Source organism: Colletotrichum acutatum, assembly GCF_030867785.1.
Source record: "Colletotrichum acutatum strain CBS 112980 chromosome Unknown BDZ83scaffold_145, whole genome shotgun sequence".
NCBI lineage: Eukaryota > Fungi > Ascomycota > Sordariomycetes > Glomerellales > Glomerellaceae > Colletotrichum > Colletotrichum acutatum.
This window is the reverse complement of record NW_026849139.1, coordinates 29,839-57,668: the sequence shown is the minus strand read 5'-3', so window position 1 is coordinate 57,668 and position 27,830 is coordinate 29,839. Positions and strand designations below refer to the sequence as shown.

Genomic DNA, 27,830 nt, shown 5'->3' with positions numbered 1-27,830 from the left:
ATATCAATGGCATCGTTTCCGGTGGCCCGAGAATTAAAAAGTCACAAATCATGGCAGGGCAAGCAGCACCTTTGTTGGACCAAGGCTTTCATCAGAAATCTTTTCGCTATCTCCCGTGATTGACATTAGTCTGAAGTGGTAACAAGGATACAAAGCCTAAGTTCCGGCAGGTGTTTTCAATCCTCTTGAGAAGCTTATCAACAAATCAGACCAGTATCAAAGCTTTGCTTAATATCAGGGAGTAGCCGCAGTGAAGGGTAACACGCAATAACTAATATGCTACTACGTCTTAGCAAGTACACGGAGCATAGTTGTCTTTAGGCGACCTTTTATGTCTGCTTGATAGCTTCACTTGCATTCGGTTTCTCCTTAACCTCTGCCATTACGAAACTTTTTTACCCATCGAGGCTTGGTTTATATGTTTGCCAGATTGTCTGGGATGGCCACCTCGGAAGAATCGGATACTTTCAAGCACCCACCGCAAGGGCAGGAGACAATTTGTTGAGGGATCTTAACTTAGATGAGCTCCATTCAGGGTTATACGTCTATCCATGGATGTTCGCATCTTGGATAAATTAAGCGGTGGCTGGCCATGCTTAAGGTAGTACGAGCTTACTTGACGCCAATGTTCGAGTCGGGCGTGAGGGAATAGCAGCAGAGGGCAACGTCTCAGAATTAATTTGATTCGGAGCCGATATGACGAAGTCTGTAACATTATTGAATCATTCCACTTCAAGATTTATATTATGCCTGAGGTCCTGATCTGCTTGTAAGGGCTGTCTCCATTTTGATGTCCTCCAGACCACCATGTTTAACCGACTGCCCCATGAATAGAAAGCAATTGGCTCTTTGAAACTCCTAATCCTCAACGCCGCCACCTCGCAAAATTCCTGGTATTGTCCAAATTTCCCGTAGCGTTAATTACCACCCGCCATTCTGCTTGCGACGAATCTCCTGGTCAAGCTGGTCCTTCATGTTCTGGCGTCTCTGAATCTCATCGTCGAGACGATCCTTCATACGCTCTCTGTTTCGAATCTCCTGATCGAGTCTGTTCTTCTCGGAGTAGTCGCAGTTACCGCCGCCATTACCAGAGCTGAAGCCACCGCCAGAGTTGAAGCCACCACCGTTGTTTCCGTTCTTGTACGCTCCGCCGTTTCCGAATGATCCGCCGTTGCCATATGTGGCAGCAGCGTTCACATTTTTGGCAGCTTCACCTCGGGTCTCGATTGGAGCGACTGAGTCGACATCAATGTCTGGGACGTTGCGACCGCTCAGAAGTGGCGTTGCGATAACGCTGGAGACGAGGGTGATGATGAAGAGATTCTTGATGGCAACCATTTTGGTGAAATTGTAATAAGCTGAGATACTTGAGGCGAAGTGTAGAGGAAGCAAATTAAATTTGGAGGTGTTGCTGGGTGAGGTGGTCTTGGGTGAGATGACCTTGTTTGATGAGGCTGCTGATCAAAAACTGCTAATGACAGTGGAAATACTCCATCTTTATGTACTTCTTTTGTTCTTAGGGTCTAAAATCACTGATGCCGAGACCGACACATCAAAATCCCCCCGTTTAGTCTTTTGACTAGGCAGAGTACGTTCGCCGCTATCATGCACGACGAGTAGCCTTGGCCGACAAGCTTTGACATGGTGAAGTAGGTGACACCATCACAATTCGGCCGCATGCCATCGGCGGTAACCAATTTTCTCCACTTGTTGCGAGCTACGAGAGCGACCACGAAAGTTTCCATCTCCGGTATGCCTCGAGGGAGCTGGGCGTTGGACAGGCCGACGGGACGCTCGGGTGCATACAACATCACGCCTCGCTCGGACTGTTGTCGTTCGTGAGTTGCCATTCTGCCAGTAGCAAGTTCGGATGAAGCCCTTGGAGTTGCTCATGGCTAGCCAGAAAGCGAAAGCCCGTAGGAGAGGGGTTAAGCTTTTTCTCTGGGCACAGCCAGATTATAGACAACATGGTTAGCTATAGGGTGACGACTGCAACATGGAGGCTCGCGACTCAGGCAGGATGCCGGTCGACAACCGTGCATGACTCCTGCCGACAGATGGAAACGAAACTGGATGAGGCTTGGCAGGTAGGGCTGGCACATACCAACGAGCTGCGCGCAGCAACTGTTCTCTGAAAGGAAGAGGGGAAGACAAGATGGGGTTAGAGTAAACGAGGCGGAAACTTCGGCCCAGTGGGCGAAACGTTTACTTCCTTCGCTCGGAGCACCCAGTAGTCGTACGCGGCAAGCGGCCGACATTTCTAGAAACACCACGCTAGTCTTTACAGGGTCCCTCAAGCCGACAAAACTTGCATAGCTCAGAGCTTAACGGGTGATCGTCAGCGGTCTGGAAGTGGTCGATGCGCGACATGTTGGCAGGCGGGCATCCCACGCGGTCTCCGGTTCGATCGTAACTTTCCGCGGATAGTTAACGATAGCGAGTTATGACCTACCGACGATCCCGACGGGGTGGTAGAGACGGGAAGCCGTCGATCATCGAAGTGCGATTCCGCCTTGGGACCCAATGAACGATCCCTCAACCGATTGCCGACCATGCTTTGCTGCACGATGACTTCGGCGTTTGATCTGCCCTGTCGGCGGTCAGTACTGAGGTGCCGCCGAGTGTGCTCTAATTGTATGCTTATTTCGTAACAAAGCTCGGAACCACACGCTATTCGCTGTTGGTTCACGAGTCCGAGATTTCCCTTGCCTCGTACGCTGTTTAGACAGGCTCACTCGATTTTTCCCATAGCTCAAAACACTTGGAACTGTGCCTACGTTCCATTCAACAGCCGTCACCCTCAAATGAGTCAAGAGAAAGTGGTCGACCTGCCAGATGGAGCTCAGAGTTCTGCCAGATATGCGTCTCATGCTTTGCTGTCATTTGACTCCCGTAAAGCAAGGCAGAGTTCAAGCTTCCACGTACGCGTCGCCGATGCCATGAACGAGTCTGGCTTGTTTGCCCATTGTCAACCGATTAGTCTCGTCCAATGCCAGTGCCCCAATCATTTTAAACACTTCTTAGCTCCTTATTTGAGTCCATGAAATCCCCGTAGTCCCCGCCTGTAACCCCGCCACTTGGACCACGCCCGCTTGGTATCATTAAAGCTTTCTTGCGCCTGGGATCAAGGATCGTGAATTTGTCAACGCAACATGCCCGGCTAGGCGGTCAGCCGAGACTCATCGTTTGCCCGGGCCAAGAAATATTGTGTAATAGTCGCCAATCGTCACGGCTGGGAGTTTTTAGCTGAACATTCATTTTCGGTTTGATCAATTCTCGCAGCAGCTCAAGATTCTGTGTCAAATTCATCAATTTCTCAATAAGCCTTCTTTAACCTTTGCTAAGCTTTTTTGTTTTTTTTTTCTTTTCTTGGAAGCCGCAGCAGTCTGCCTTAGTTGATCGACCAAGCGCTTGCCACTATCTTTAGACACGCAGCAAACTTGTCTTGCCAAACGATCATACTTGTTTGAATACACCCCTTTCAAAGCTTGCCAGGTTATGAATCTCCCATATTGAAAAATATTTCACCTCCTCCCCCAAACAAAAACGGAATGAAAAAAAAAATAAAAATGATAAAGGTAAATCTTAATCTGGCAAGAATTTGTGCGGAACATCGATCTCCGGTTTCTTGATGAAGAGTATCTGAAACTTCGACAGCCTTCAGAAGAACTAGTCTGATTCCACACACTGAATGAACTGGGCGATTGAGCTTGGCTAGATGAAGCTTCCATGTGGCGATTGCCATATGAGACAAAGCTGCGTGTGGCTTGAGCGATAGTTTGGCTCAATTAGTTGGCTATCATATCTATATTTGTGTCTTCACCTGAGTTTCTCATGCTTGCCTGACTCAAACTCTGTGGAGACTTGAGCCTCTACATTTCGGAGCCGAAACTTGTCTTGGGCACCAATAATGACCTTTCGCCTCCCCGTGCAGTTATGAACCCATTGGGAAGAATCACTGACTAATATCAAAGGCTAGGTATTTTCCCGAAACAACTCAACTTTTCAGTGGAGAGTGAATTTTTAGTTGTATTGATTGTGTATTTACTTGGTTCGATAGATGACAAGAGACAGAACTATGTTCTTCACATCAAGAAGTGGCTGAAGAGCATAGTAATGCCATTTCAACTTCCTCACCAACAGCGTCCTGCACAGGTATACTTCCTAAGCCCCTTTGAGAGCCATTAATCAGAGGCAAGATTCCACTCTAGGGCACCTCGTAACATGTCCATAATGAAGGGTGGTGGAGATGTAGTGAACATATAACCCCTGCTCGTGTATCGAAGCTCTCGAATCAAGCTCTGCGGTCCGGTAAGAAACCCTGCGGGCAGACCAAAAATGCGGTTGAAAGATCCGCAAACCAAGACGTGAATGTTCATCCGTGAGGGAAAAGAGATGAGTTGCCTTGGGTCCAAGTATTGAGAGGTGCAATGGAGAAGAATGGTCATGACGGACTCCGGACCTGTGATGGCAGCAATCTCTTCGAGAATAGACGAAAGCAGGTGGTGTGCCGAATCCTCTCCGACGCGCACGTATACCGTAAGACACAACTTTGTGTTTCTTCGATAGAGCTTTCTGACCTGTTGCACAAGCTGAAACAGGTCGACATATCCCAGTAAAGTAGGGGCGTCCTTCTTTGATGCCATCGCGAGACCATCGCGAACAAATTGGGACGCGCCTCGTTCGAACAGCATGAAATGCTTCGTGTGTCCTACCAGAGGGCGTGAAAGCGCTGCGATAGTGGAAGCTAGCCCGATAGAGGCGTCCGCATAGGTCAAGGCGGCCTCCATACCCGTGGCACGAGCAATGAGGTCTTCGACCACAAGATGGGGAGGAAACGTGCCGCAGATCCATCTGGCACCGCCTGCTCCAATGCCATACTGAGCACGAGATCCATGACCTATGTCGAGGATTCGAGGACCGCAAGTGCTATCAAAAAGCTGCCTCTGATCGCTGTGCGGGCCCATGGCAGCGTCCATCTTGATCAGGCTGCGTACCCAGTCAAAGACCTTCGAGGCCTCGTTGCAGTCCTCCTCCGCATCGAACACTTCTACTTTAGTCTTGAAGAAAGAACGAGATATCTTTCTCATCCTCCCCATACCCACGCTTGCTGCAGCGCGGATAACAGCATGAAGAAGCCTGTTTACCTCCTCGTCTGTGAAGTCTGCCGAAAGGTTGATTCGAACTCTGCTCTCCTAAAACGGCACTGCTGGAGTGCAGACTGGTGTCGCAAGTAGTCCGGCGCATCTCAAGGCGTAAGAGAGCTTCGCAGAAAGGCTAGGCCTGCCGGTGTAGACAGGCAGAACCGGTGTACCGACGTCACCATAAACGAATATACCGAAGCGTTCCAACTCCTCGCGACAGAATCGGGCAATTTCAGCAAGCCGTTGGAGGCTACGGCCAATTCGACGTGGCTGACCCAGTACCCATAACGTCTGGATCATTGTCGAGCTAGGCAAGGAGACATTGTCCTGGTCGTTGAGGCCTTCGATGCGCTCACGGATGATGTCCTGAAAGACAGCCCTCCCGACGATGATACCTCCAATACCACCGATAGCTTTGGAAAGTGTACCAGTGCGAATGTCAATCAGATCCCAGGGTAAGGGGCTCTCTGGGTGGTGGTTATTCCAGTATTCGAGGCATCCGCGACCCGTCTTCCCAAGAGAAAGGAATGAGTGCGCCTCGTCACAGTAAAGAGTAAAGTCGTAGTCCTTTTTCAAATGATGCAGGAGATCCAGGGGGGGTATATCGGCTTCCATACTGCGGTGACTCAAGTCAGTGACAGTTAAATTGATAAACGCTCGACTCACGAAAGATACAAGATGACTTTCACAAACCTGTAAAGACCTTCGATGGCCACTATTACATTGACAGACTCATCAATACACCCGCTGAGTAAAATTCAAGGTGCTCCATATTGTTGTGTTTGAACTTTCGTAAGTTTGGTGAGGAGGCCAAAAACGCGCCGGTGAACATCGAGTTGTGGCAGTTCTCATCCATGATGACCATAGTGGAGCAATCGATCAATGCTGGCAGCGCGATGTAATTAGATCCATACCCAGTGCTAGTGGTGAAGCAAAAGTCCGCTCCAAAGAAGTCTGCAATTGCATGATGCGTTTCGTCTCGGAGAAGGGGCACAGCCCGGGTGTCGGACACTGGCAGTGCTTCCAAACACAGCCGCTGCAACTCCTCAGCCTGAGAAGTAGCCTTGTAGAAGCCAGCATAGTTGTGAGACGCTCCGTTGACAAGCTTCGTCACGGAACCCAGTGCGTCGGAGGCTTCGACCCGGCCGAGGCATTGAGTGGTGAGAACGCGATAGTTTGCGCCCCACCAGTTGAAAAGGGGCTCGACGTAGTTGTAGGAGAACAATCCCTTCTGGGAGATCGGCCTGCGCGTGCCTTTGTTCTCGTTCAATAGGACACGGAGTCTTGTAATTGCTAATCGTACTAGCTCGCGAACCTTTTCGGTGCTTGTCACACGGGGAGGTTGGCGTGTCTTGGGGGCGGCGAGAGATGACGTGGTACCAGTCGAGAGACTTGAGAAAGTACGCTTGCGCTCCGAGATCTCAGAGACAGCTGAGATCGAAACAAGAACACTTTTGATATCACCCATTTCTTGTCCAGAGATTTTCCACTCGCCCGCTGAAGAATGTAGAGAGTGGGTGAGGTACCTTATGTATCGAAAGGCAGGATAGGTTGGGACGAGGCAGGCGATCCAAGTGTCAGCAAAATACTACCTTCGGGGACACAGAGAGCCTTTTCTAATCATCGCGAGTCCTTCTGCCGGACGTCCACTGTAGGTATGGTCGAGGCAGTGGAACACGGCACTGCTCCACGATACTCAGAGCTCCCAGGAGCGAGCGAAAGGGCACAGGATTCGTCCTCATCGGACACGAAGTTGGTCACCTGGGTCCTCATTCAATCTCTAAGCGCCATATCCTCAATCTTCTCGGTTTCTCTTCCCAATGCTGACCTCTTTCTCCCCTGTAGCTCTGTTGCTCTGATTGTGGATGTCGCGTGAGCGATTTCTGACACATTTGTGAAGAAAGAGCAATGCCGCATACTACCTATGAAGTGCGCCCGCAAGTCGATACTTGTTTGGCATAGTGCGGTTGCTCATAAATGATCAGCCTAAGCATAATTGTTCGAGAGAAGGTATCGCGAGCTCTTGAGACTTCACACAAGTACAACGGAGGCATCTGGGCGAGTTATGTATGAGGGATTTGTCTTGGCGATCTAGTCAATTGGGGATTTGGGGGACGGGCGCTTGACACTACTTATTCACGGGGAGCAGTAAGCTTTTCTGGCTTTAGCATGTTCCCCATTCGCCGGTCAACTCCTTGTCGGCTTTCCTGTCTGGGGTAAAAGGCAGGGCAGCTGTGCGTATATGCAATGCGGTATTAATCTCCAACGCCTTTGGAGCTTTGACGGCAGTTCTCCATGCGGTGGCCCTTGCAAGTCTTCCTTTGTGTATAAGGAGGCCTCCTCGTTGTAAATAGTCATTCTACTAGAAGGAAGAAATACCTTTCACATGAGAAGGCCATCTTGAAAAATACCTCACCTTGACTTTAGTAGTCTCGTCACAATGATATGACCTCGCTTCTGACTGTCAGTGGAGCCGGACGTTGTGCGAGCTCCGACAAATGTTCTCTCGCCAATGTGACCCATGGCTTGACTAGTCGAAATGTCTGACCACGCCTCAAAGTCCTATTCAAGAACACAGACCTTCTGACAATATCCTTCCGGAGAGGGTGCTGTAAGTCAGTGGTTCTGTCGAAGTCGCATGTATTATTTCGACGCCGGGATGTTTGGAGGTTACGCCCTTGGCGAAAATCCCTCGTGGGTCTGAAGAAACCATCAACGGCTGCAGCTGCCGAAGCTGAGATGGCCCGCTTCTATTTGCTCCTTCATCGAAAACTTTGTTTCGTCTCGATCATGAGACGTATTCCGCGCAATGGAGCAGCATCTGGAGAGACAGATAATTAGCATATTGGTTTCCTTCGAAATAGAGCCTTCGAAATAGAGCCTTCGAAAACAGTCTGCGCATCCCCTAACGGAGCTATCATTGAAGTCTTTGTGCAAAGTTTCTGCATCATTCTTGACATTCTTCTCAAAGTAGGGTCTAGAAACCTTGGGTTTCTGAATCATCTCAAGTGAAACATCTGTCCGGTCTTCCCTATACCTTGATATCCCCAAAGCGAATCCGTCACAGATCATCAGCCCTGTGATCAAGATCCTCCCGAGTCTCAGCCATGGACATAGGTATTGATGAAGAGTCAACCAAGCTTTCTCTTGGCATTGAAGTCCCCATTCCCGGGCCAAAACGTATGTTGTCTGCAAAAAGCATTCCTTCCATCTGAATCTAGGAGCACAATGTTGATCGAGTCTTAGCATTACCTATCCTCGGCAACATCTTGGACATCGATCTCGTCAGCCCTCTGGACTCCCTTATTAGGCTTGTTGGCAAATACGGTAAATTTCTGGAGTATTCTGTTTTTGTCATACAATACAGGTGTGCAGATTCCATATGCTAATTTCCTAGGCCCCATTTTCTCTCTGACCTTTGCCGGCACGAGGGAGATAACAGTCTCAAGTCGCGAGCTTGTAAATGAAGTTAGCGATGAGGATCGATTTTGCAAGATCGTCACGAGTGGCGTTGAGACAATGCGAGCAGCAGCCGGCGATGGGCTCTTCACAGCGCAACACAACAATCATACTTGGGGTGTGGCACACCGCATCCTCATGCCGGTGTTTGGACCCTTGAAAATTCGCAGCATGTTTGACGATATGAACGATCTTTCTGAGCAGTTATGTCTCAAATGGTGAGCAGATTGTGATGCAACATCTGGACATCTCGTGACTATCTGGCTAACAACCGATAGGGCCCGACATTGTCATTCTGCACCTATTGAGGTGGCTGATGATTTTACTCCGCTGACATTGGACACTATTTCTCTCTGCGCCATGGATTATCGCTTCAATAGTTTCTATCTCGACAAGAAGGCTCATCCATTCGTGGAGAGCATGGTGGAAGTCCTCGCTGAAGCGGATCTACAAGCTGTTCTTCCTGACGTTTTCAGTCTCCTTCGGCCCAGAGCAATGTCCAAGTTTCGAAATAATATTGAGCAGATGCAGGCTACTTGTCGCGATATCATTGCTCAGAGGCGTCGAGCTAACGGCAAAAAGATGCCCAACGACCTCCTCGATGCTATGCTCAACGGCAAAGACCCGGAGACTGGTGACTCTCTGAGCGAAGAGGCAATCGTACACAACATCATCACTTTCCTGGTCGCCGGTCACGAAACTACTTCGGGTCTTCTGTCTTTTGCCATCTACTACTTAGTGGAACATCCCCAGGAGTTGAAGAAGGCACGGGAGGAAGTGGACAGGGTCGTGGGTCATGGCCCAATCAACGTTGACCATCTACAGCAACTCCCCTTCCTGGACTCTGTATTCCGGGAGACACTACGTCTGATGCCTACAGCACCGGGATACTACGTTACCCCATTTAAGGATGAGATCATCGGCGGCAAGTATCTAGTTAAGCCAGGTGAGGCTTTGTGTATTCTCCTGCACACACTTCACCGTGATCCCAAAGTTTGGGGTTCCGATGCGGAAGATTTCAGGCCTGATAGGATGAGAACCCTGGAAGGCATCCCTCAGAATGCCTGGAAACCTTTTGGCAACGGTATGCGTGGCTGCATTGGCCGAGCGTTCGCTTGGCAGGAGGCCCAGCTCGTGAGTAGCCCAATTCTCCAGATGCTGACCCCGTTTCTCATTTTCCTGGTGGCTCACGACTGTTGTAGGTCATCTCAATGATTTTGCGCAACTTCGACCTTTCTAAAGGCGACCCCGACTACAAACTCAAGGTCAAACATCTTCTCACCATCAAGCCCGCCAACTTCAAAGTCCGTGTTAGCTTAAGAAATGACAAACGCCCGACGGACTTCCTGAAAAGTCTGAGAACGATTTCGGAGCCCATTCCGAAGCTCATTGTCAATCCCATGGTGATCAGCCCTTCGTTGCTCGGCCCAATAACCATTCTATTTGGTTCAGATACAGGCACCTGCGAAGCAGTGGCTCAGAGAATCGCCGTTGAAGCTGGCCCAAAGGGATACAGCCCAATAGTCTTGACTATGAACGACGCAGTTGATCGGCTACCGCAAAATCAGCCTGTCATTCTTGTCTCTGCTTCCTATAACGGGCTGCCGTCTCGCAACGCAGCCAAGTTTGTGCCCTGGGTTCAAGGTCTCAAGCCCGGAGACTTGCAGCATTTGAAATATGCCGTTTTTGGTTGTGGTATGTTCTAGTTCCCGCAGATCCCTGATGATACGCACTGGTGGCTTCGCAGCATACACAAACTGACGATAAGTATCACAGGTCACAGAGATTGGCCAGCGACTCTGTTCAAAGTTCCCAGGTCTCTTGATTCAATTCTTGAGACAGCTGGAGGACAGAGGCTGTGCACACTGGGAGTCGCAGACACAGCAGCTACCGATGTGTTCTTCGAAGTTGAGAAGTGGCTGACAAACGACTTGTGGCCAATTCTCTTGGGATATTCTGCTACGAGAGCGACCAGACCAAAGTCGGATGTCGATGTGAAGCTCACGCTCGAAGATCCCCCACGGCTTGCTTTGCGCAGTGGCTTTGTTGCAGCCACAGTCAAGGATATTCGAGCCTTGTCGGCCGAGGGGGTCCCAGCAAAGAGACACCTTGAGCTAGAGCTCCCACTTGGGACAGCTTATCAGGCTGGGGGCCACGTCCACATCTTGCCGGTGAATGATGCACAGCTAGTGCGCCGAGCTCTATCGTATTTCAGGCTGAGCGGTGATGTTGTCCTCACGATTAAGTCTGAATCTGGACGCCCACTCCCGGTCCCAAGCAATACCCCTCTGACAGCGTGGGACCTGTTTGCATCTTATGTCGAGCTGACAGGTACGGCAACTCCTGGGAACATTCAGGTAATGAGTGAGCTGGCAGTCTCAGATGAGACCCGCAGAGTCTTAGAGGTCATGTCAAAAAGCTTGCTTGGCTCGGAGCCGCGCAGTAGGGGCCTCAGTGTCCTTGAAGTACTGGAGTCTTATCCGGATCTCAACCTCCCACTTTCGGAGTTCCTGATCATGCTACCTCGGATGCGTCCTCGGACATACTCTTTCTCCTCTTCCCCTGCTTGGCAATCCAATTCCGCCACCCTCACTTACACTGTTGAGAAGAAGGGTGTAGCTTCGAATTACTTGGCTTCACTCCGCCCAGGAAGTGTGTTCTTTGTTTCACCCTTGCCGTCGACACCTCAATTCTGCCTTCCGAGCGCAGCGACTCAAGCAACGACGCCAGTCATCATGATTGCTGCAGGGGCTGGTCTAGCCCCGTTCAGAGGCTTCATACAAGACCGCGCAATCTCACTACGTTCCGGTGCCACATTGGCGCCGGCGCTTCTGTTCTTCGGCTGCCATGGAAAGCTTCTCGATGACATGTATCGAGATGAACTCGATGGCTTCGAGGCTGAGAATGCTGTCAAGGTCTTCCGCGCCTTCAGCCGCGACGGAGATATGTCATGCAAGCATGTCACTGATCAGCTTCGGAACCATCTAGGGGAAGTCTCCGCTTTGTGGGAAGCAGGGGCAAATTTCTATGTATGCGGTGGAAAGAAGATTTCGGATTCTGTGTTCGATATCCTCACACCCACCCTGTTCAAGAATGAGAAAAATACAGGGAAAGGGGCAGGTGCAGCAGATAATGTCCAGAAGTCCTCTAGTATGGCTTCGAGTAGCAGATACGTTGTAGACGTGTTCAATTGAGCAGATTATACTGCTCGCTTTCTCAAAACTTTCCAATGCTAAAGCCAATAGGTTTGACAGGCTATTGCGCGCAACACGACGTGCCACAATCAATGCAGCATGGAGGAAAACTTTCTTGCAGGTCCATCAGTATTTACAACCGTGGATGTTGATAAGCCTTCGTAGAGGCGACCCATTTCCCTCGCAAATTATGTACTTCATTTGCGCTGATGTGAAAGAATGATATCAGGTCTCAGTTTCTCGTAGCCTTCCAATGCTCAGTCGTACGTTCTGCCTAGCTGACCGATCATCCGAAGACCTGCGCCCTTCATCTGACTAGCGCCCTGCCGCCGATCCGACATGACGCCTTTTACTTGACAAACTCATACGTCAGTAAAAGTAATTGCACACTAGTTTCGAAGTTGCGCCTAATCAAGGCCGATTCATAGATATAAGCACGAATTCTAATCTAGCCTGAATTTCTAGTACTGTCATAGACTCCTAGTCAATCATAATCAATAGCTCGCCTCAACCAACACCCATTCTAATATCATCTCAGGCTCCGCATACCACCATGTCTAATCTTCTTCAGCCCGTTCTTGTCGGAAACAAACTCCATCTATCTAATCGCGTAGTTATGGGCTCTATGACACGCAACCGCTGCGTGGACGACTGCAAGCCAGGCAGTGAACAAATTCAGCACTACACAGAACGAGCAAAACATGGCGCAGGACTAATTGTCGCAGAAGGCACTTTCATCGACTGGCAAGGCTGTGATTGGAAGTGGGCACCTCTCATGATCACCGAGGATCATGCGCAAGCATGGAAGAAAGTGACAGCGGCTGTACATACGCAGGGTGGGAAGATTTACTTCCAGCCATGGCATCTTGGTGAGTGAACCCGCATGAGACGTAACGACTTGAAGTTCCTAATATGTGACTATCTAGGTCGCTGCCAAAATGAACAAATTCTTATTATGCAAGAAAAGCATCATCCGGTGGTTGCACCCTCCAAGATCCCGGCTCGAGGGGGCAAATACCGTGATCTTCCTGGCATTCCGGTAAGAGTCTCACGACGTTCTAGAAAATTTCATTGACTCATCTAATTTGTTTCAGGGGCATACTCATAACATCACCGAAATTGAAGATCCGCGCGCCTTTGTCAACATGTATCGACGCTCTGCCATCCTCGCTAAAAGGGCAGGTTTCGACGGTATTGAGCTCTTAGCTCAAGGGTAAGCGCCGGCGTAGTTATGGCATGATACCTCGCTAGATATGATGAAGATCACTGACACAGGCACAGCGGATATCTTCCTCAACAGTTTCTCAACTCGTAAGTGCCCCTCACCACTGGTTTTCATTGTGGTTTCACTCTGACATAGCGAAAGACGCGCGAATACCCGCACCGATGCGTATGGCGGCTCGGTCGAGAACCGGTGTCGATTCATCCTGGAGGTGTCTGATGTTCTGGCCGAAGTGTTCGGTTCCGAGTTCGTCTGTATCAAAATCTGTCCGACAGATCAGACAAACGACTCTGTTGTGACTTATGAAGAGATGAAGGATGTTTATACCCACCTCATCGAAGAACTCGTCAAAAGACGGATTGGCATCATCAATCTTTCGCGGCGCGGTGCAAATCACGATACCGGAACAGGAGAATTCTTTGGGAACACCACACGGCCGGATGGCTTCCCTTTACCACTGGGTTATGATCCGGTCATCGACTTCGGACCTTTAGTCAAGTTCCCCGGAAGTCCTTCGATGCTTATGGCCAACTACGATTATACAGTCGACGAGGCGAATCGTCTGGTAGGAGAAAGCAAGTTGGATTTGATCACGTTTGGCCGGCCCTTCATTTACAACCCAGTGAGTGTCTTATCCATCATGCATTTCAGGCTTCATTCTGACGTTGTCACAGGATGTCATCTTTCGAATTCAACATGGCATTCCTTTTGCAGAAAACAATCGAGGCAATACTGTTCATTACGGACCGTTTGAGGAACCAAATCAAAACTATAACGATTGGCCCGTTGCTGCTGTTTAGACAGCTTTATGTTCCTACAGGATGTACTGGTAATCCTGATAGCTATGATCACATGGTGGGAAAATTTCACGAGTTGCGCATACAAGTATGGGGGAAGGGATCTCGAGTTTTAATTACTAGGTAGTCATTGGGATACATCGGAGCAAATTCGGTGTGGTCAGAGATTCGATGTTCTTTTCACCAAAATGCTAATGCTCAAGCCTTATGCCCCTTTCCCAATTGACCCCTCCGATCTTTGTTTATGCAGATATTTCGGACCATCATTTCGTGTCTTCATCAAGGTAATGGCAGATCATGACTACGCCTCTATGTCTCACGCCAGCTGGAGATACGGCTGGCGATGACCAACCACTTCTTCAACGCTCGAGGTGACGGGCATATCTTTCGAACAACCCGCCGATGTAGCTTCGGTAGTCCTCTCAAGCTCTTTCAAAGCACGGAAGCCTCCTCGAACACTTTCGGCCTCAAAGCCCTTTGCACGCAGGACACTGGTTGCTACTCTAGCGCTGTCGCCGTCGTAACACAACACTAGAATAGGCTTCTGGCGGTGTTCTTCCAACTCTTTGCCGACGTCTTTGTTCGAATCAAATGTCGCCTCCAGCTTGAGCCATAGTTGTTCCAGAACCTTCGAGTCGGAGAACGGTTTCCAGTCACTAGACTCGACGATCGGAATATTTTCGGAACCTGCGATATGGTGCGTTTGGTAGTCTTGGCAATGTCTCAGATCGAGAATGATCGTGTTTGGAAGGCGGGGGATAAGTGCAGCACTACTCGTATCGACATAGCGTGGTGTGCTCGGCAAATGGGTTTCGTTCGTCTGGATAGCACTCGCGGACGGAATTTGCATGAAGACTTCAGTCGCTGTCTTTTCCCATGCCTCATCATAGCGGTGAAGATCAACCTTTGTAAGGTTCTAAGAGAAATTTCAGTCTTCTGTTGGAGTATAATATGGAAAATGTGGTTGTGCATACCTCGTTGTGGATTGCAGGAAAATGCTCAGGTCCCAATTTCGCAAAGTACTCATCGATGTACTGGTAAGGCAAGTCGCAGCAGACAAAGACGCAGTGGATCTCGCCAGAATCGTCGGCTAGTTCATTCAGATTGCCTGCCGCGATACGCTTATCAAGGAACTGGTAAAGGCCTTGCAGGTTGAAACCTGAGGACGGGCCGGCGATGAGGCCTTGTCTGCACAGGTCCAGCGAAAGTGAATAGGAGTGTTGAGAACCGACATGCTCAACGTGGTCGACTGCGGATCTCCATGGAAACTCGACGGGTTGAAGAAGAGCGTAAGAACGGGGGCCAGGAACACGGTCGCCAGGCGCGGTGCAGACACCCAGCCTGTATACTGACGGCTTAGCCTGCTTGAAGTAGGTTCCAAGACCAGTGAGAGTCCCTGGTAGTATGTTAGGCGTTGTCTACAAGACGGAGTTGACATCTTTCCTACCAGAAGTACCCATTCCTGCGCAAATGAGAGAAATTTGAGGCAACTGCTTGAAGATTTGGGGCCCAGTCCACCGCACATGAGACTTCCAATTCTACCACAATGTGTTAGTGCCCCCTCATCACTGATAGGCGCTAGATTACACCTACATCGTCATTTTCGTATTGGTTTGGGTTGAGTGCAGTGCCCTTATCGCTGCCCATGTTTCTTGCGGCACAAATGCCTCCTCGTGGGTCTAAAGGCTCAGGTTGAGAAGGGCCTCCAAACAAGGTGCTAACGAGCAAGTGGTCAGCTATGCCGTCCGAGGATCAACAAATACCTGACAATAAAAGCAGAGTATCTTACATGTCCAGACCGAAGAACTGCATCAGTCTTAACTTCGCCTGACTTGTCTTGTTGCTGAGAAAGGCTCGAACATCTGGCACGCCGTAATAGACTCTGGAAGCCAATGACATAGAGATGACCGTTGAGCCGGAACTGTACTCGACTATGGTCTCTGTCTCTCCCGGAACAACCCCATTCTGGAGCAGATTAAGTGCTGGCATAGCCTTGACGTTATTCGCAGGATGCATCGACATCATCTTGGCATAAATCCGGACGCCATGCTGACGATAGGGGTTCAAGGCTTCGGGTACCTCGACTAGTGGCAGCGGCGGGGCAACGTCAGGATCGAAGTAGTTCCTGACGGAATCTGGCCCTGTATAGACATTCAGGTGATTTGGTTGGGCCATTACTTCTGATGTTCCTGCGGAGGACTTTGGGAAGAATTATGAAACAAAGAAGGGTGATATCGAACGGCACTGATTATCAGATGGTCTCATTATCGGAGACTGCGAGTGCTACTTTATAGTCTCTATTGCTCTCGGGCTACGTTACCCATCGTCTGAGGTGTCTAGAAAAGAGAGAAATTACTCAGCTATACAGCTAAGGCTATGATTCGACAGCATCACTTGATCATCCTCCCAGACACGGCCACCCTTACACGCCGCATATACCCGCGGTCAGTGGACCATCATCTGGCAATGTAACTCTGCTGTGACATTTTTAGAGGGCAACCATGAAATCTAAACGCATGAAACTCGGCCTCTCAGTGATGTCGGGCATCCTTTCTGCTCGTTTCCATCCCACATTCCCGACCATTCTCCAATAATGACGGATGTCGACAACCTCCAGAGCCTAGACTAACGCGATGCCCCTGTCAACATTGGTCAACACCACACTAAAGAAAGCCGATCGACACGAGTCATCAAGGTTATTCACGTTTGCTGACACCAGGCATGTCTGTCATTAAGGTACCTTGTGAGACAGGCGACATCCTGCGTCCTGCAAGGGCATACGTAACGACATCGTGCCGATCATCCTCCTGGAGAGTAACAGCAGACCCCAAGAGACAACTCAATAAAGTCGTAATCCGGCTCAAAGGTGCCGTGCTGAATGGATCCAAAACCGTTGCGCTTCGACGATATATAAAGAGAGCTCAATTGCGAAGTTTTGGGGGAGTTAGTTTGCGCTCGTTTCCCCAAGTTGAGCATGTTTCGCGGGAGCACCCAGCCAATCCACAAGGGTTCTCGTTGCCAAGCCCATCCCTGTCGGACGGGGTCAGATCGTCAGATGTCCGGGCAGGGGTTTCGTTTCCACCGGACCACTTACCGTCACGATAGTCTTGGAAACAAGCAGTAGTCACAACTTGGCATTCGGCAGTATAGAGACACAGATCAGGGGTTCTCGTGTTTAACAACGCACTGATGCGACTTTGAGCATGTCGCCATTTACCCTGATGGCCGGAGGTTCGGTCTCCGATCCTGCGAACGGCCGACGCCTGGGGGCTTTCTCCTTAGTCTAGTTGCTCGCATCTTTTGAGCTGGACGCACGCAGCCACATTTCCTTCTTTCCTTCTTGAGTAAGTCAATGCTTATACTCTATCTTCAACATGGCCGCTCCAAACGAGAAAACCAGTGGCATCCTGACTGAAGCTGCTTCTGCTCCAGTAGTTGGACAGCTTACAGCTGGGCCCAGCCCAGAGTTGGCGAATAGCTCCGAAGACGAGAAACCTACGCATGAGTTCAACGAACAGACAAACTATGTTCGTCCAAGGACTATCATCACAGTAAGTTAGGTTGTAGTTCAAACGGATTCGAACACTTTCTGAGACTGATCATCTCTTTCCAGATCTTCCTGGCTTGCGCCAGCGTGGATCTCGTCGCTCTCATGGACCAGACCACGCTCGCAGCTAGTCTTAACATCATCGGCAACTCTCTCAATGCCAGTAATCAGACAGCATGGATTGCCAGCGGATACTTCATGTAAGTGCAAGCGATCATCTATCACGGTAGCAAGGTCACTAATTGATTCAAACAGAACATCCACTGTCGGCCAACTCCTCTACGGGCGTCTATCAGATATCTGGTCGCGAAAAGTAATCCTACTCATTGGCTTGGCGATCTTCTTCACAGGCTCTCTTGCCAGTTCAGTATCAAATACTGGGACTCAACTCATCGTCTTCCGAGCCTGGACGGGTATTGGAGGTGGTGGTTTGATGACCGTCGCGCAAATGATCGTCAGCGATGTGGTTCCGCTTAGGGAAAGGGGCAAGTATCAGGGTATCTTGGTAAGTCATTCGCTGCCTTACTCGGTACTGCGTGGTCACGGGATCGAGCGACGAAATCAGCATTCTGCGAGCCACGAAATCATCGTTCTTCTCTACAGTTACTGACACCATTGAAGGGTTCTGTCGTTGCTATTGCAAATGGTATAGGGCCAGTCATTGGCGGAGCTCTTGCTTCCCAGTCCAAAGACTCATGGAGATGGATCTTCCGACTCAACATGCCACTCACTCTTCTATGTACGCTCTGCGTCATCTTTTTCATGCCGCTTAGGAAAGTGGAAGGCAACTGGAAGCTGTGAGTACCTATTCTATCCGAACGCAACCTGTTGAAATTGGGACACTGCTAACGTCATGCTCAGCAAGCTCAAAGCCGTCGACTTTGTTGGGAGCTTCCTTGCTTTGGCTGGAACAACCGTACTCATGCTCGGCTTGACGTGGGGTGGAGGCGACCATCCTTGGAACTCAGCGCACGTCATTGCCACTCTCATAGTCGGCTTCTTCGTCTGTGTCGGCTTCATCCTTTGGCAGTGGAAAGGCGCTAAGTTCCCTCTCGTGCCATGTGAGTTGACTCCATTGACTGTTGAGAGGTTGAGACTGATTGTGGCCTCTAGTGCACATCTTCAAGTCGAAGATCGTGAATGGCGCATGTATCACCATGGCAATCAACGGATGGAACTTTGTCGTCCAGGTCTATTACATCCCCGCCTTCTATCAGCTAGCCTACGGGTACTCAGCAACGAAGTCCGGCGCCATGCTTCTCCCAGTCACTTTGACGCAAACGCTTTTCAGCACGTTGGCAGGTCTCGTAGTACACAAAGTTGGGCGTTACCGAGAATGCATCCTGCTGGGTTGGGTGATGTGGGCCGTCGGCATCGGTTTGATGTCAACTCTCGACGAGTTTTCAAGCGTGGGGAACCAAGTTGGATACTCGCTGCTTGTTGGCGCCGGTGTTGGCAATACATTACAGCCGTGAGTGATGCATAAAAGCCTTTGTCGAATTACTGAGTCGAGCTAACTAACACACTTCAGGGCACTGATCGCGATCCAGGCCGGTGTGAGCAGAAGGGACATGGCTGTGGTTACTTCCTTCAGGAAGTAAGTTATCTTCATATCATCTCATGTGGCAATATATGACTGACAATGCATAGCTTCATACGTAATTTCGGAAGCACTATTGGACTTGCCATCTCTGGGACAATCATGTGAGTCTACACATCCTTCCGACTCCACAAGTACCCACGATATCCTCCAGCATAATTGACTTGTGCTTTACAGTAATAATATCCTGGCAAGCAATATAGCTAGCCTTGGGCTGGGAGATGACGAGTCTCGGAAGCTGCTCGCAAACCCTCAGCAAGTGCTTTCCAACCTACCTCAAGCCGAGGCACAAAGGCTAAGGGCTGCAATCTTGCCTGGCTACAGGAGGGCGTTCCGTATCATCTTCCTGGTAATGGCAGGACTTGCAGCCATCGCATTCTTTGTGGCGTTCTTCTTGATGCCACAAGTAGAATTGAGCAGACCTGACGATGCCAAGTTGAAAGAGGAGGCCCGTGGAAAGGAGGACAAAAAGCCAGTCGATGAGCCGGAAATAAAGGCTTGAAAATATCTGTAATTTTCCAAAAGCGAACATACAGCGAGCTGAAGACTTCATGTTGAGGATGTGTCGATGATAATGCTCCCTCGGCTCGCTTAGACGCGAAGTCCGAGAGCTGTATCCAACAGCAATCCTATGATACGCAGTCTCTGTGGAGTCAGACTTCTTCCCCAATTCTCACATCCTCCATGCACCCTGGTATCCAAACACACAAGCGTCGAAAAGATCTCTCTCACAATCCCGCTTAGTTGCACTTCGCGCCGCAATGAACGTGAGGGTAGTCATCGGGGCAAGTGCACCTGAGCCACAAGAACTTGTCCTTGCATCTTCCCATAGTGCAGACACCGTTGTCATCCGTGCAGGCAGTTCCCTTGGACGAGAATGTAAAGGGTTGACAGCTCTTGGTGATTGCCGTGACGGTACCGGCTGCGTAAAGTCCGGTGAGGATGAGAGACAGCTTCATCTTCTATCTTCAGGTCAGTACAGCATACTGTGGAAAGTCACGCCTCTTGGTGAATGACCTACGAATAAAGATATTGGGTCAAAATCAATGGTTTATTAGACTGTTTGAAGAGTTGATGTAAGGTTGACAGGCAGTGTGAACCCATAGCCTCAAGGACACGCCTTGATTTAAATCTGTAATGAGACTCACGTTACCAGATGTTAGCACCAAAGATTTTCGGTCATTAATTTGCTGAGTCCAAGTCAGAGAAACTTTGTTTATACGAGTTGTCGTGACCAGACTCATGCCATGGTCATTTCTGCTGTTCCCACCGTTGTAACTAACCAGGGCCCAGGTTGTCAACGACTGGTCCTGTGGACCCATCAGGCGCTTTGCATCATCAGAGAGTGTGGGCTATCTGTACAACGATCTGAGGTTCTTTGGTTAGTTGACAGAAATGCACATGTTGTCCAGCTCAAAACCGACATCAACTGGATTAAGCCAATTGCGAAACATGCTCAGTCACACAAGGATTATTTAGTAGGTTTGTGAGCCGGGATATCTCCTCTTGATGCGTGAACGATTTCTCGCAATCTTGAAGTATCGACAAGAAGCGATCAGGGGATCAGTTGTAGGGTCCGCCGTAGTGGTCTGTACAGAAGAGTGCTAGCTGCCACGGCGCGGCGTAAGTTGCCGAAAATTTGGGAAAGCGACCCATCAATTGACGGCACCAGAGACTTTGCTTCTGTGGTCCAGCTAGTTGCTCTGACTCGCTCACGGTACCAAAAACAGCTAAATATCGTATTCCCTGAAGATCGCTCTGTTTCGCACAATTCGTCATTACTCCTGATCTCTATAAGAGATTGATGTAAGACGTAGGCATCTCCATAGACCCAAACTTTGTTGTCCGCGTTACCGGTTGCGCGGCGCCATCTTCGGCACTGCCGAAAGAACAATCACTACATGTACTGATACCGCAAGTCAGCACGGTGAAGCAATCACTGTAGCGTCATGCCCAACATTTGAAAGAAATGAGGAAACGAGTGAAGGAAAGTTGCACGGGCCGCAATTGTAGGGGCTCGGGAAGATATTGCCTGAATACAGGTTCATGTAAAGCCAGCGCGGGCCGCAAACTCAGTTAGACCATTATCCCTGGAAGCTTATTCTTATTAATTCCTGTTTTAAACTACTGATCAAAAATGTGAGGCTGACGGAACTGCCATTGTGACTCAGTAGTGTCGCTACTTGGAAAAAATCCGAGACCGCCGGTACTCCATATCAATGATCATCCATGTTAGGCCGAGATCAGAAACCAGGAAGGATTGACGTGAAGTTGTATCAACCGAGAAGCCATGATCAGAAAGGTAAGTATTAAAAATAATAGCAAAGGAACCTCTTTGAAGCTATACTCCTCAATTTGGGCTTACACCAACGCCTGTAGACGTTGAAGGCATCCAACGAAATCAGACATGTCAAGACCACTGACTAGTGGCCACACTGATGATCGATAGCTTCATGTTTTCTGCTCAGCATGCCCTCTGGTGGTTGGCGACGCGGAACAGCACCTGCAGCATGTTTCTAACAACATTGAGATCGATAGCGTCTGGTTCTTGGAGGTACGAATGCCTTCCTGACATCGTGAGGCAGGTGCAGTTATCTGCTTCAATGGGACAAGGGTAGGCTGGCCCCCGTGCGGAATACTTCGACGATGTGTGTGTCCCCGAGCAGCAGGGGAAGCTGTCAACGAGGCACAGCCCAACCTCTTTTGGAGGGGCAAACGCGTAGAGCATGCCGGCAGCAATACACAGAAACATCACGTCAAGGACAAAAATGTGTAGATGCCTATAAATGAAACGGTTTCTAGACGGTGCAAACCAGAACCCGAGATCAACGAAGGATCCAATCCCAGTATTACTCTCCAGCCACCCACAACCCAAGGGTTTTACCAGCAGCGCCTTTCATGGGTGAACCATTCTCTCCCAAGGGAGAAAAGGCCACCATTAGTTATGCTGCGGCGGGCGGCCGTTGCTATCTGAGGAGAGGAAAAGGGAAAAGAGGGAGGAAAATACGCGCGAGGTCGACGCGGTTTTGTGTGCCACGAGAGAATTTTCTAGGCTGGTCTGTGCGGGAGGCGATGCTTAGCTAATGATTACCCGGTGGATCCTGTCCTTACCCTGAGGTTCTCGTCTAAGCTTTTTTCCGGCCAGCGCCCAGCGTGGTTCCTGTCCCTTTGCGGCGTAGATCACGTGGTCAAGAAAGCTTAGGAAGTGGTCTGCGCTGATTGGTCAACGGGTAACCGAAAAGCCGAGGGGATTCCCGTGCTTCGCTTCAATCGGAGAGTCCAGCGATCCAAGGCGCAGAGTCTCCATTTATTCTTCTTTGGTGCAAGGAGCTTGACATCAACACCCTCAAACCCCCGACGACTCGAATCCCCTCCGCCTACGGCCGAATTGCCTACGCGCTCTCCCCGATATCGAAATCGTACCGATTACCAAATTTCATCACGCCTAATACCGACACAATGATTGCGCAAAGGGTGGGCGTGTCGGCCATGCGCCGAGGTTCGTTTACATCATCGAAGCCCAGGATGGAATAGAGGACAATGGAAGGCTGATGAGATACAATCAACAGCGGCAGCAAAGCCCTCCGTTTTCTTCAACCAGCAGATCCCCAAGATCGTCGCTTCACAAAGCATGTCGACGAGCCAGTCTCGGTACGCAATTGGCCCTTCCGCGTCCCGTCTCCCCTTTGTGTTTGAAGCACATGCTCCCGACTATTACCTCACAGACGAAGCAAACATCCAGTCATACAAACATTCGATAAACCAGTATCAAAATACTAATTAGTTATCCAACCTCACAGCCCCGTCGCAACCACCAAGCTCACCCCCCAAGATGGCCTCGAGCTCCTCGCAAAGCAGCGCCTCAGCCGCCCCATCTCCCCGCACCTGACAATCTACAAGATGGAGCAGACCTGGTTCGGCGCCTCCATTTGGACCCGTATCACCGGCGGCGGTCTCTCGGCCGCCTTCTACGTCTACTTTGGCACGTACCTCGTCGCGCCCCTCCTCGGCTGGCACGTCGAGAGCCAGTCCCTCATCGCCGCCTTCGGTGCTCTCCCGCTCGCCGCGAAGGGCGGCCTCAAGTTCCTCGTCGCCTGGCCTTTCACCTTCCACTTCTTCAACGGTATCCGCCACTTGACCTACGATTTCGCCCTCGGCTTCGCCAAGCCTGAGATTGTCAAGTGGGGCTGGGTTATCTGGTCCAGCTCGCTCGTCGCGGCTGTTGGCCTCGCCTTTGCGTGGTAAATGGAGAACTTGACTGGGAAGCGCTGAAAGGGTCGGTGGACGTGATGGCACGTGGTAATCGGGTACAGGGACGCGGCAAGGGGACGACGGTCGGTCGCAGAGACAGACGGGGACGAGAGGAAGACGAAGAGTGATGGAAGACTTGGGGGGTAACCTGGAGTTTTATTGGTTGGCGCCTGGAAATTGCTAGGCGTACGGCCTCCCTAAGCTTAAAGCGAGAGGGATTGTATAGACTGAAAGCTGTAAAACGAATTCCCTTGAGTAACAAGCATGTTAATCAATTGTTCCAACCATTCTGTGTGCACTGAGTGTCGGCCGTAAGCTTTCATTCCTCAGGGACAGCACAAACGGAACAACATATTAAGCTGATATCCACCTTGAGGACGAGATTCGCGCCGGGGCAGAATGGCATCAGCACAGTGGATCAAATTGACATCCTCGTCAGTCTTGCATATGAGCTAGAAGGCATAAGCATCACTCGAGACACAGTGGATGAATAATAGATTAACTGCTAGACGCCAATGGTCTCAATTTATGTGGTATGCCTCCCTAAAACCATGTTTTGCCATGCCTGATCCAAACGCCGTTACGCCTCCTAAAGACTATCACTACAAGCCAGACTGCTACTCAATATTCCTAGCATCCAAGACGTGTTTGATCAGTCTTCGGTTGCCTAGGCTATTCAGCCGCTCTCCGAGGATGGGCCCGATGAACTCATTGAGCTCATTGGCATAGCTGTTGGCGCTTCCGTTGATGCCATTGACGGTTGTTCTGTCATCCTCAATCATCGTAGCAATAGCCTTGAGAATTCCACCCACGAGCATCTCAAACTCGATGCTCTCGCCCTTGTCCTTGAGAGGCTGCAGAATGTTATCGTTGTAAGCCCTGAGGCACTTGAGCACCAGAACCCGCACCGCCTCAGGACCACCAGCGGAGGCAACGCCCGTGATGGCACCAAAGTGCGTGGAGGGCGGCTTATCGGGGTCCATGAAGAACTTCAAGCATGTCCGCACCAACTTGGGGCGTAGCAGATTATTAGAGGCGGCGTACTTGCGCGCAATCTGGCCAAGGAGCGACGCAGAGAATTCTCTGAGCTGGTATTGCTCACGCATGGCGTCCGCACCATCCTCGGCACCGATTTTACGGCTAAGGATGCACGTGAGCACGGGGGAGGCAATGGAGTTGGCGTAGGGGTCGAGGTAGAGCTTGGTGTTTGCGATGAGGGCGGCCGTGAGCTCCATGGCCTGGCGAAGTGTGAAGACGTCGTCGAGACGGTGGGTGACCTGGTTCGCGACGAAGTTTATAAAGTAAGGAATCAGCTGGTGCAGACCCGGGTCGTCGCGAACGGATTCGAGGGCCGCCTGGCGAAGGCGCACCACCTCTTCGTCGGGGTTGTCATCAAGTACGGCGTTTTGAACCTTTTCGAAGTAGAGGATGAGTTCCTTGGAGACGACGTGCTTCACAGCGGGACGGAAGGAGAGATTGTCGTTGCCGGCGAGGGCAGCGAGGGCAGGGTTAGCACCCTGGCCCTTGGGGACGAGTTCTTGACTTCGAGATTCGGCCGTGGTGGGGTTCTGCGGGATGGAAGGTTGAACGCCTTCGATGGCGAGCCAGTGTGCTGGATATGCAGCGGTTAGCAGACGCTACATTTGGAGGTTAATTATAGGAAATGAAAATCACGTACCCGTGAAGCTCATATCACGCGGCACTTTGGGCAGAGGAGCGTTGATGAGCTTCTCAAAATCGACCTCCTCGTCTTCGAGGTAGAAGAGCGGTTGCCCGGGTCCCAAGCTAGCCTCGCCATATCGCAGTGGACGCGTCGAGTCGTATCCGTAGAGAGGCTCAATATTGAGAGCCTTGAGCGCGGTGCTAATGTCGTTGACGGTCAGAGTGGTGCGACGGGAGGCACGCATGAAGCGCAGCGCCTCGACGAGGACTTGTCCGATTCGATACTCGACATCCTGCGTCAGGCAGCGCAATGCATCGTCGTTAAGATTGGGAATTCCGACGGACTCGGCGACGTCTTTGACATTGTCTGGGTTCCAGAGGAGCTTTGGCGCGTCCTGTTGCGCCATCGCGCCGGTGGTATATAAGTTCAAATGGTGAACGCGACGACGAAGATGCTTGTGTTGGAGAAAGAAGACGAGGCTGGGTGATGGAAACTTGGGGTAGGACGGACACGGCTAAGCTAGGGGATGAGCTCGGGACGCCGCAGCGCAGATTCAGCCCACTGCACGGTGGAAGGTGGGATCCTCGGTGTGGGGCCCACAGGAATCAGCAGCGGAAGGTGCATCTTGTCGGCAAGTTTCTACAGAAACATACAGGTACGTAGCTCTTCCATTATTTTTCAAAATTAGATGTTGTTTGATAAAAGAGAATCTGCTCTTGCGTAATACCGATCCTGCTCTGTGGAGTGCCTGAATTACATTTATGAATATATTGATCAAGGGTTGACTGAACGCTGTCACGATGTGGGTGGGAGGATTTACACCCGTATTGCTCGTCTCTGGCTTCATCAAATCAGCCAGAAGACAACCAAGATTATTGACTTCAAATAGCGAGGTCGATAATACAGACTTTGCAAGCCATGTGTATATGTACCTGTTCCAACATAAAGGTTTAATCCCGTACCTCTGGCGTTCTTGGCACTGTCTGTCCTCCTGGATGGGGATATGCCTCGCCTGGTTATTCTTGGCCGGACGACATCATAGCTTCCAGGTCTAACAAAGTCAGACATTATAGCTTGTCATAATGTGCCTCTGATACAACGGTGTGTGAGATGATTGACCAAAACTCGCCGAGAGTCAGCCAACTCCCCTAACTCCATGTCCCCCCGATTCTTGTAACTGCGCCGTGTCATGACAAAGAGCGGAACGGCGCTAATGCAATTGGATTATTTTGTGGGTCTTCAGCCGGTGCCCGGGCCCGGAGATGCGGGCAACACCCATGCTGTGATGCCGAGAGCGAACGTGTAAGTCGACGAGGAGGGATGGTTTTTGGTGTATTCAGTGACTTCCTTTTTGGAGCTCTGTCTTGGGCTGACAAGTATAAAGGGCCTGCTGGGCCATGATGAGAGTCCCTTCTCTAACTCCAGCATTCACATCACTCACACGCTCTTACACTTCTTACACGCTCAAGAGCTTCTTCTGATCGTCTTCTTCTATCGTTCACATTACACTTCACATCAGTTCCTAGCTTGCTTTCACCATGGAAACCATGAAATATGTGCGGTAGGCTCTCCGCATATCCCTACTGACCTACGCAACCGTCTCTAACATTCTCAATAGCGTGGGCAAATCCGGCCTCAAAGTCTCCCAAATCATCCTGGGCTGCATGAGCTTCGGCGACAAAAACTGGCAGCCCTGGCTCCTCGACAAGGACGAGGCCCTCCCCATCCTCAAGTACGCCTTTGACCGCGGCATCAACACCTGGGACGTTGCCGACACCTACTCCAACGGCCGCTCCGAGGAAATCGTCGGGGCAGCCATCAAGGAGTACAACATCCCGCGCTCCAAGCTCGTCATCATGTCCAAGTGCTTTCAGTTCGTCGACGAGAACAAAGGGCCAATCGACCCGGCCAACTTGACCAGCAACGAGGGGCCCCGCGTGAACCAGGTTGGCCTCTCGAGGAAGCACATCCTCGAGGCGGTGGACCGTAGTGTTGAGCGTCTCGGCACCTACATCGACGTGCTCCAGATCCACAGGATGGATCGCGACGTGCCCCCCGAGGAGATTATGAAGGCCCTTCACGATGTTATAGAGAGTGGCAAGGTCCGCTACATTGGCGCCAGCTCAGTGAGTCTTCAGCCAGGACACTCCTCTCACTGTTCCCTTCCATTTACTAACAATTGCCAGATGGCCGCCTGGGAATTCCAAATGCTCCAAAACGTAGCAGCCCGCAACGGCTGGCACCAATTCATCTCAATGCAAGGCCTCTACAACCTCCTCTACCGCGAAGAAGAGCGCGAGATGAACGCCTACTGCAACGCCACCGGCGTCGGCCTCTTCCCCTGGTCGCCCCTCGCCGCCGGCGTCCTCACGCACGCGTGGACCGACCGTTCGGATCCCCGCGAGCAAAAGGATCCCTTCTTGCAGATGCTGTTCCGCGGCGCGGAGAACGGCGCCGACAGGGCCATTGTCGGGCGCGTCGAGGAGCTGGCGGGAAAGAAGGACGTGAGTATGGCACAGGTTGCGCAGGCGTGGCTTATTTCAAAGGGGTGCATGCCTATCTGCGGGTTGGAGACCAAGGAGAGGATTGATCAGGCTGTGGGCGCTTCAAAGGTTGAGCTTTCTGAGGAGGAGGTCAAGTATCTCGAGGAGGTGTATGTTCCGAAGTTACCCATGCCTTTCTAGGTGTTGCATTTGCTTTGGTGCCGTATTTAGGTTTAAGTCGAGTCAAATCAAGTCAGCTCACTGCCCTTGTCCTGTTCCCTTCAGTTCTGGAGGGCGTGCGAAGTATGCAGATTTGATATCAACATTTGATCTGGTTTCTCCATACCAAAGTTCCAGAAATTCCATGTAAATGCGGCGAATACCAGCATATGGTAGCACAAGAAACTCACAAAGCCTTTTATGCAGGCAGATCCTCACATTTGTCCCGCGTCGGCATCGGCAAAATGCAC

At 50.6% G+C, this 27,830-nt stretch overlaps 11 protein-coding genes across 11 annotated transcripts; 5 read left to right on the top strand and 6 right to left on the bottom strand.

Annotated features, from left to right (window-relative positions):
* Nucleotides 1-921: 921 nt before the first annotated feature.
* BDZ83DRAFT_756989 (uncharacterized protein) lies at nt 922-1,338 on the bottom strand (the record flags this gene model as incomplete). Its single annotated transcript, XM_060514831.1, has 1 exon — nt 922-1,338. One exon carries the CDS (start codon nt 1,336-1,338, stop codon nt 922-924), a length of 417 nt encoding a protein of 138 aa, XP_060359482.1.
* Nucleotides 1,339-4,184: 2,846 nt separating this feature from the next.
* On the bottom strand, nt 4,185-4,979 carry BDZ83DRAFT_756988 (pyridoxal phosphate-dependent transferase; the record flags this gene model as incomplete). The annotated part of the gene is made up of 1 exon (XM_060514830.1): nt 4,185-4,979. One exon carries the CDS (start codon nt 4,977-4,979, stop codon nt 4,185-4,187), a length of 795 nt encoding a protein of 264 aa, XP_060359481.1.
* A 216-nt stretch (nt 4,980-5,195) lies between these two features.
* On the bottom strand, nt 5,196-6,612 carry BDZ83DRAFT_756987 (pyridoxal phosphate-dependent transferase; the record flags this gene model as incomplete). Its single annotated transcript, XM_060514829.1, has 2 exons — nt 5,196-5,760; nt 5,867-6,612. 2 exons carry the CDS (start codon nt 6,610-6,612, stop codon nt 5,196-5,198), a joined length of 1,311 nt encoding a protein of 436 aa, XP_060359480.1.
* Nucleotides 6,613-8,251: 1,639 nt separating this feature from the next.
* On the top strand, nt 8,252-11,993 carry BDZ83DRAFT_710049 (cytochrome P450; the record flags this gene model as incomplete). Its single annotated transcript, XM_060511582.1, has 6 exons — nt 8,252-8,324; nt 8,391-8,471; nt 8,542-8,821; nt 8,882-9,737; nt 9,806-10,298; nt 10,380-11,993. 6 exons carry the CDS (start codon nt 8,252-8,254, stop codon nt 11,795-11,797), a joined length of 3,201 nt encoding a protein of 1,066 aa, XP_060359479.1. The 3' UTR covers nt 11,798-11,993.
* Nucleotides 11,994-12,131: 138 nt separating this feature from the next.
* On the top strand, nt 12,132-13,902 carry BDZ83DRAFT_638335 (uncharacterized protein). The gene is made up of 6 exons (XM_060509359.1): nt 12,132-12,666; nt 12,724-12,836; nt 12,892-13,010; nt 13,079-13,108; nt 13,164-13,641; nt 13,694-13,902. Exons 1-6 carry the CDS (start codon nt 12,351-12,353, stop codon nt 13,817-13,819), a joined length of 1,182 nt encoding a protein of 393 aa, XP_060359478.1. The 5' UTR covers nt 12,132-12,350; the 3' UTR covers nt 13,820-13,902.
* Nucleotides 13,903-16,081, bottom strand: BDZ83DRAFT_638333 (cysteine synthase). Its single transcript, XM_060509358.1, has 5 exons — nt 15,606-16,081; nt 15,410-15,533; nt 15,264-15,354; nt 14,791-15,212; nt 13,903-14,732 (listed from the first exon to the last, which is right to left on the bottom strand). The coding sequence occupies exons 1-5, from the start codon at nt 15,989-15,991 to the stop codon at nt 14,133-14,135; spliced, it is 1,623 nt and encodes a 540-aa protein (XP_060359477.1). The 5' UTR covers nt 15,992-16,081; the 3' UTR covers nt 13,903-14,132.
* A 1,109-nt stretch (nt 16,082-17,190) lies between these two features.
* Nucleotides 17,191-19,071, top strand: BDZ83DRAFT_723591 (multidrug resistance protein fnx1; the record flags this gene model as incomplete). The annotated part of the gene is made up of 8 exons (XM_060512579.1): nt 17,191-17,367; nt 17,430-17,563; nt 17,619-17,868; nt 17,985-18,160; nt 18,225-18,424; nt 18,477-18,834; nt 18,895-18,960; nt 19,014-19,071. The coding sequence occupies 8 exons, from the start codon at nt 17,191-17,193 to the stop codon at nt 19,069-19,071; spliced, it is 1,419 nt and encodes a 472-aa protein (XP_060359476.1).
* Nucleotides 19,072-21,032: 1,961 nt separating this feature from the next.
* Nucleotides 21,033-22,058, bottom strand: BDZ83DRAFT_638321 (uncharacterized protein). The gene has a single exon (XM_060509357.1). It carries the CDS (start codon nt 21,713-21,715, stop codon nt 21,428-21,430), a length of 288 nt encoding a protein of 95 aa, XP_060359475.1. The 5' UTR covers nt 21,716-22,058; the 3' UTR covers nt 21,033-21,427.
* A 364-nt stretch (nt 22,059-22,422) lies between these two features.
* On the top strand, nt 22,423-23,208 carry BDZ83DRAFT_589901 (succinate dehydrogenase cytochrome b subunit; the record flags this gene model as incomplete). Its single annotated transcript, XM_060506279.1, has 3 exons — nt 22,423-22,462; nt 22,533-22,614; nt 22,764-23,208. 3 exons carry the CDS (start codon nt 22,423-22,425, stop codon nt 23,206-23,208), a joined length of 567 nt encoding a protein of 188 aa, XP_060359474.1.
* Nucleotides 23,209-23,831: 623 nt separating this feature from the next.
* On the bottom strand, nt 23,832-25,283 carry BDZ83DRAFT_756981 (TATA box binding protein associated factor; the record flags this gene model as incomplete). The annotated part of the gene is made up of 2 exons (XM_060514828.1): nt 23,832-24,826; nt 24,893-25,283. 2 exons carry the CDS (start codon nt 25,281-25,283, stop codon nt 23,832-23,834), a joined length of 1,386 nt encoding a protein of 461 aa, XP_060359473.1.
* A 1,141-nt stretch (nt 25,284-26,424) lies between these two features.
* BDZ83DRAFT_723588 (NADP-dependent oxidoreductase domain-containing protein) lies at nt 26,425-27,561 on the top strand (the record flags this gene model as incomplete). Its single annotated transcript, XM_060512578.1, has 3 exons — nt 26,425-26,438; nt 26,496-27,003; nt 27,064-27,561. 3 exons carry the CDS (start codon nt 26,425-26,427, stop codon nt 27,559-27,561), a joined length of 1,020 nt encoding a protein of 339 aa, XP_060359472.1.
* Between the last annotated feature and the right edge of the window lie 269 nt (nt 27,562-27,830).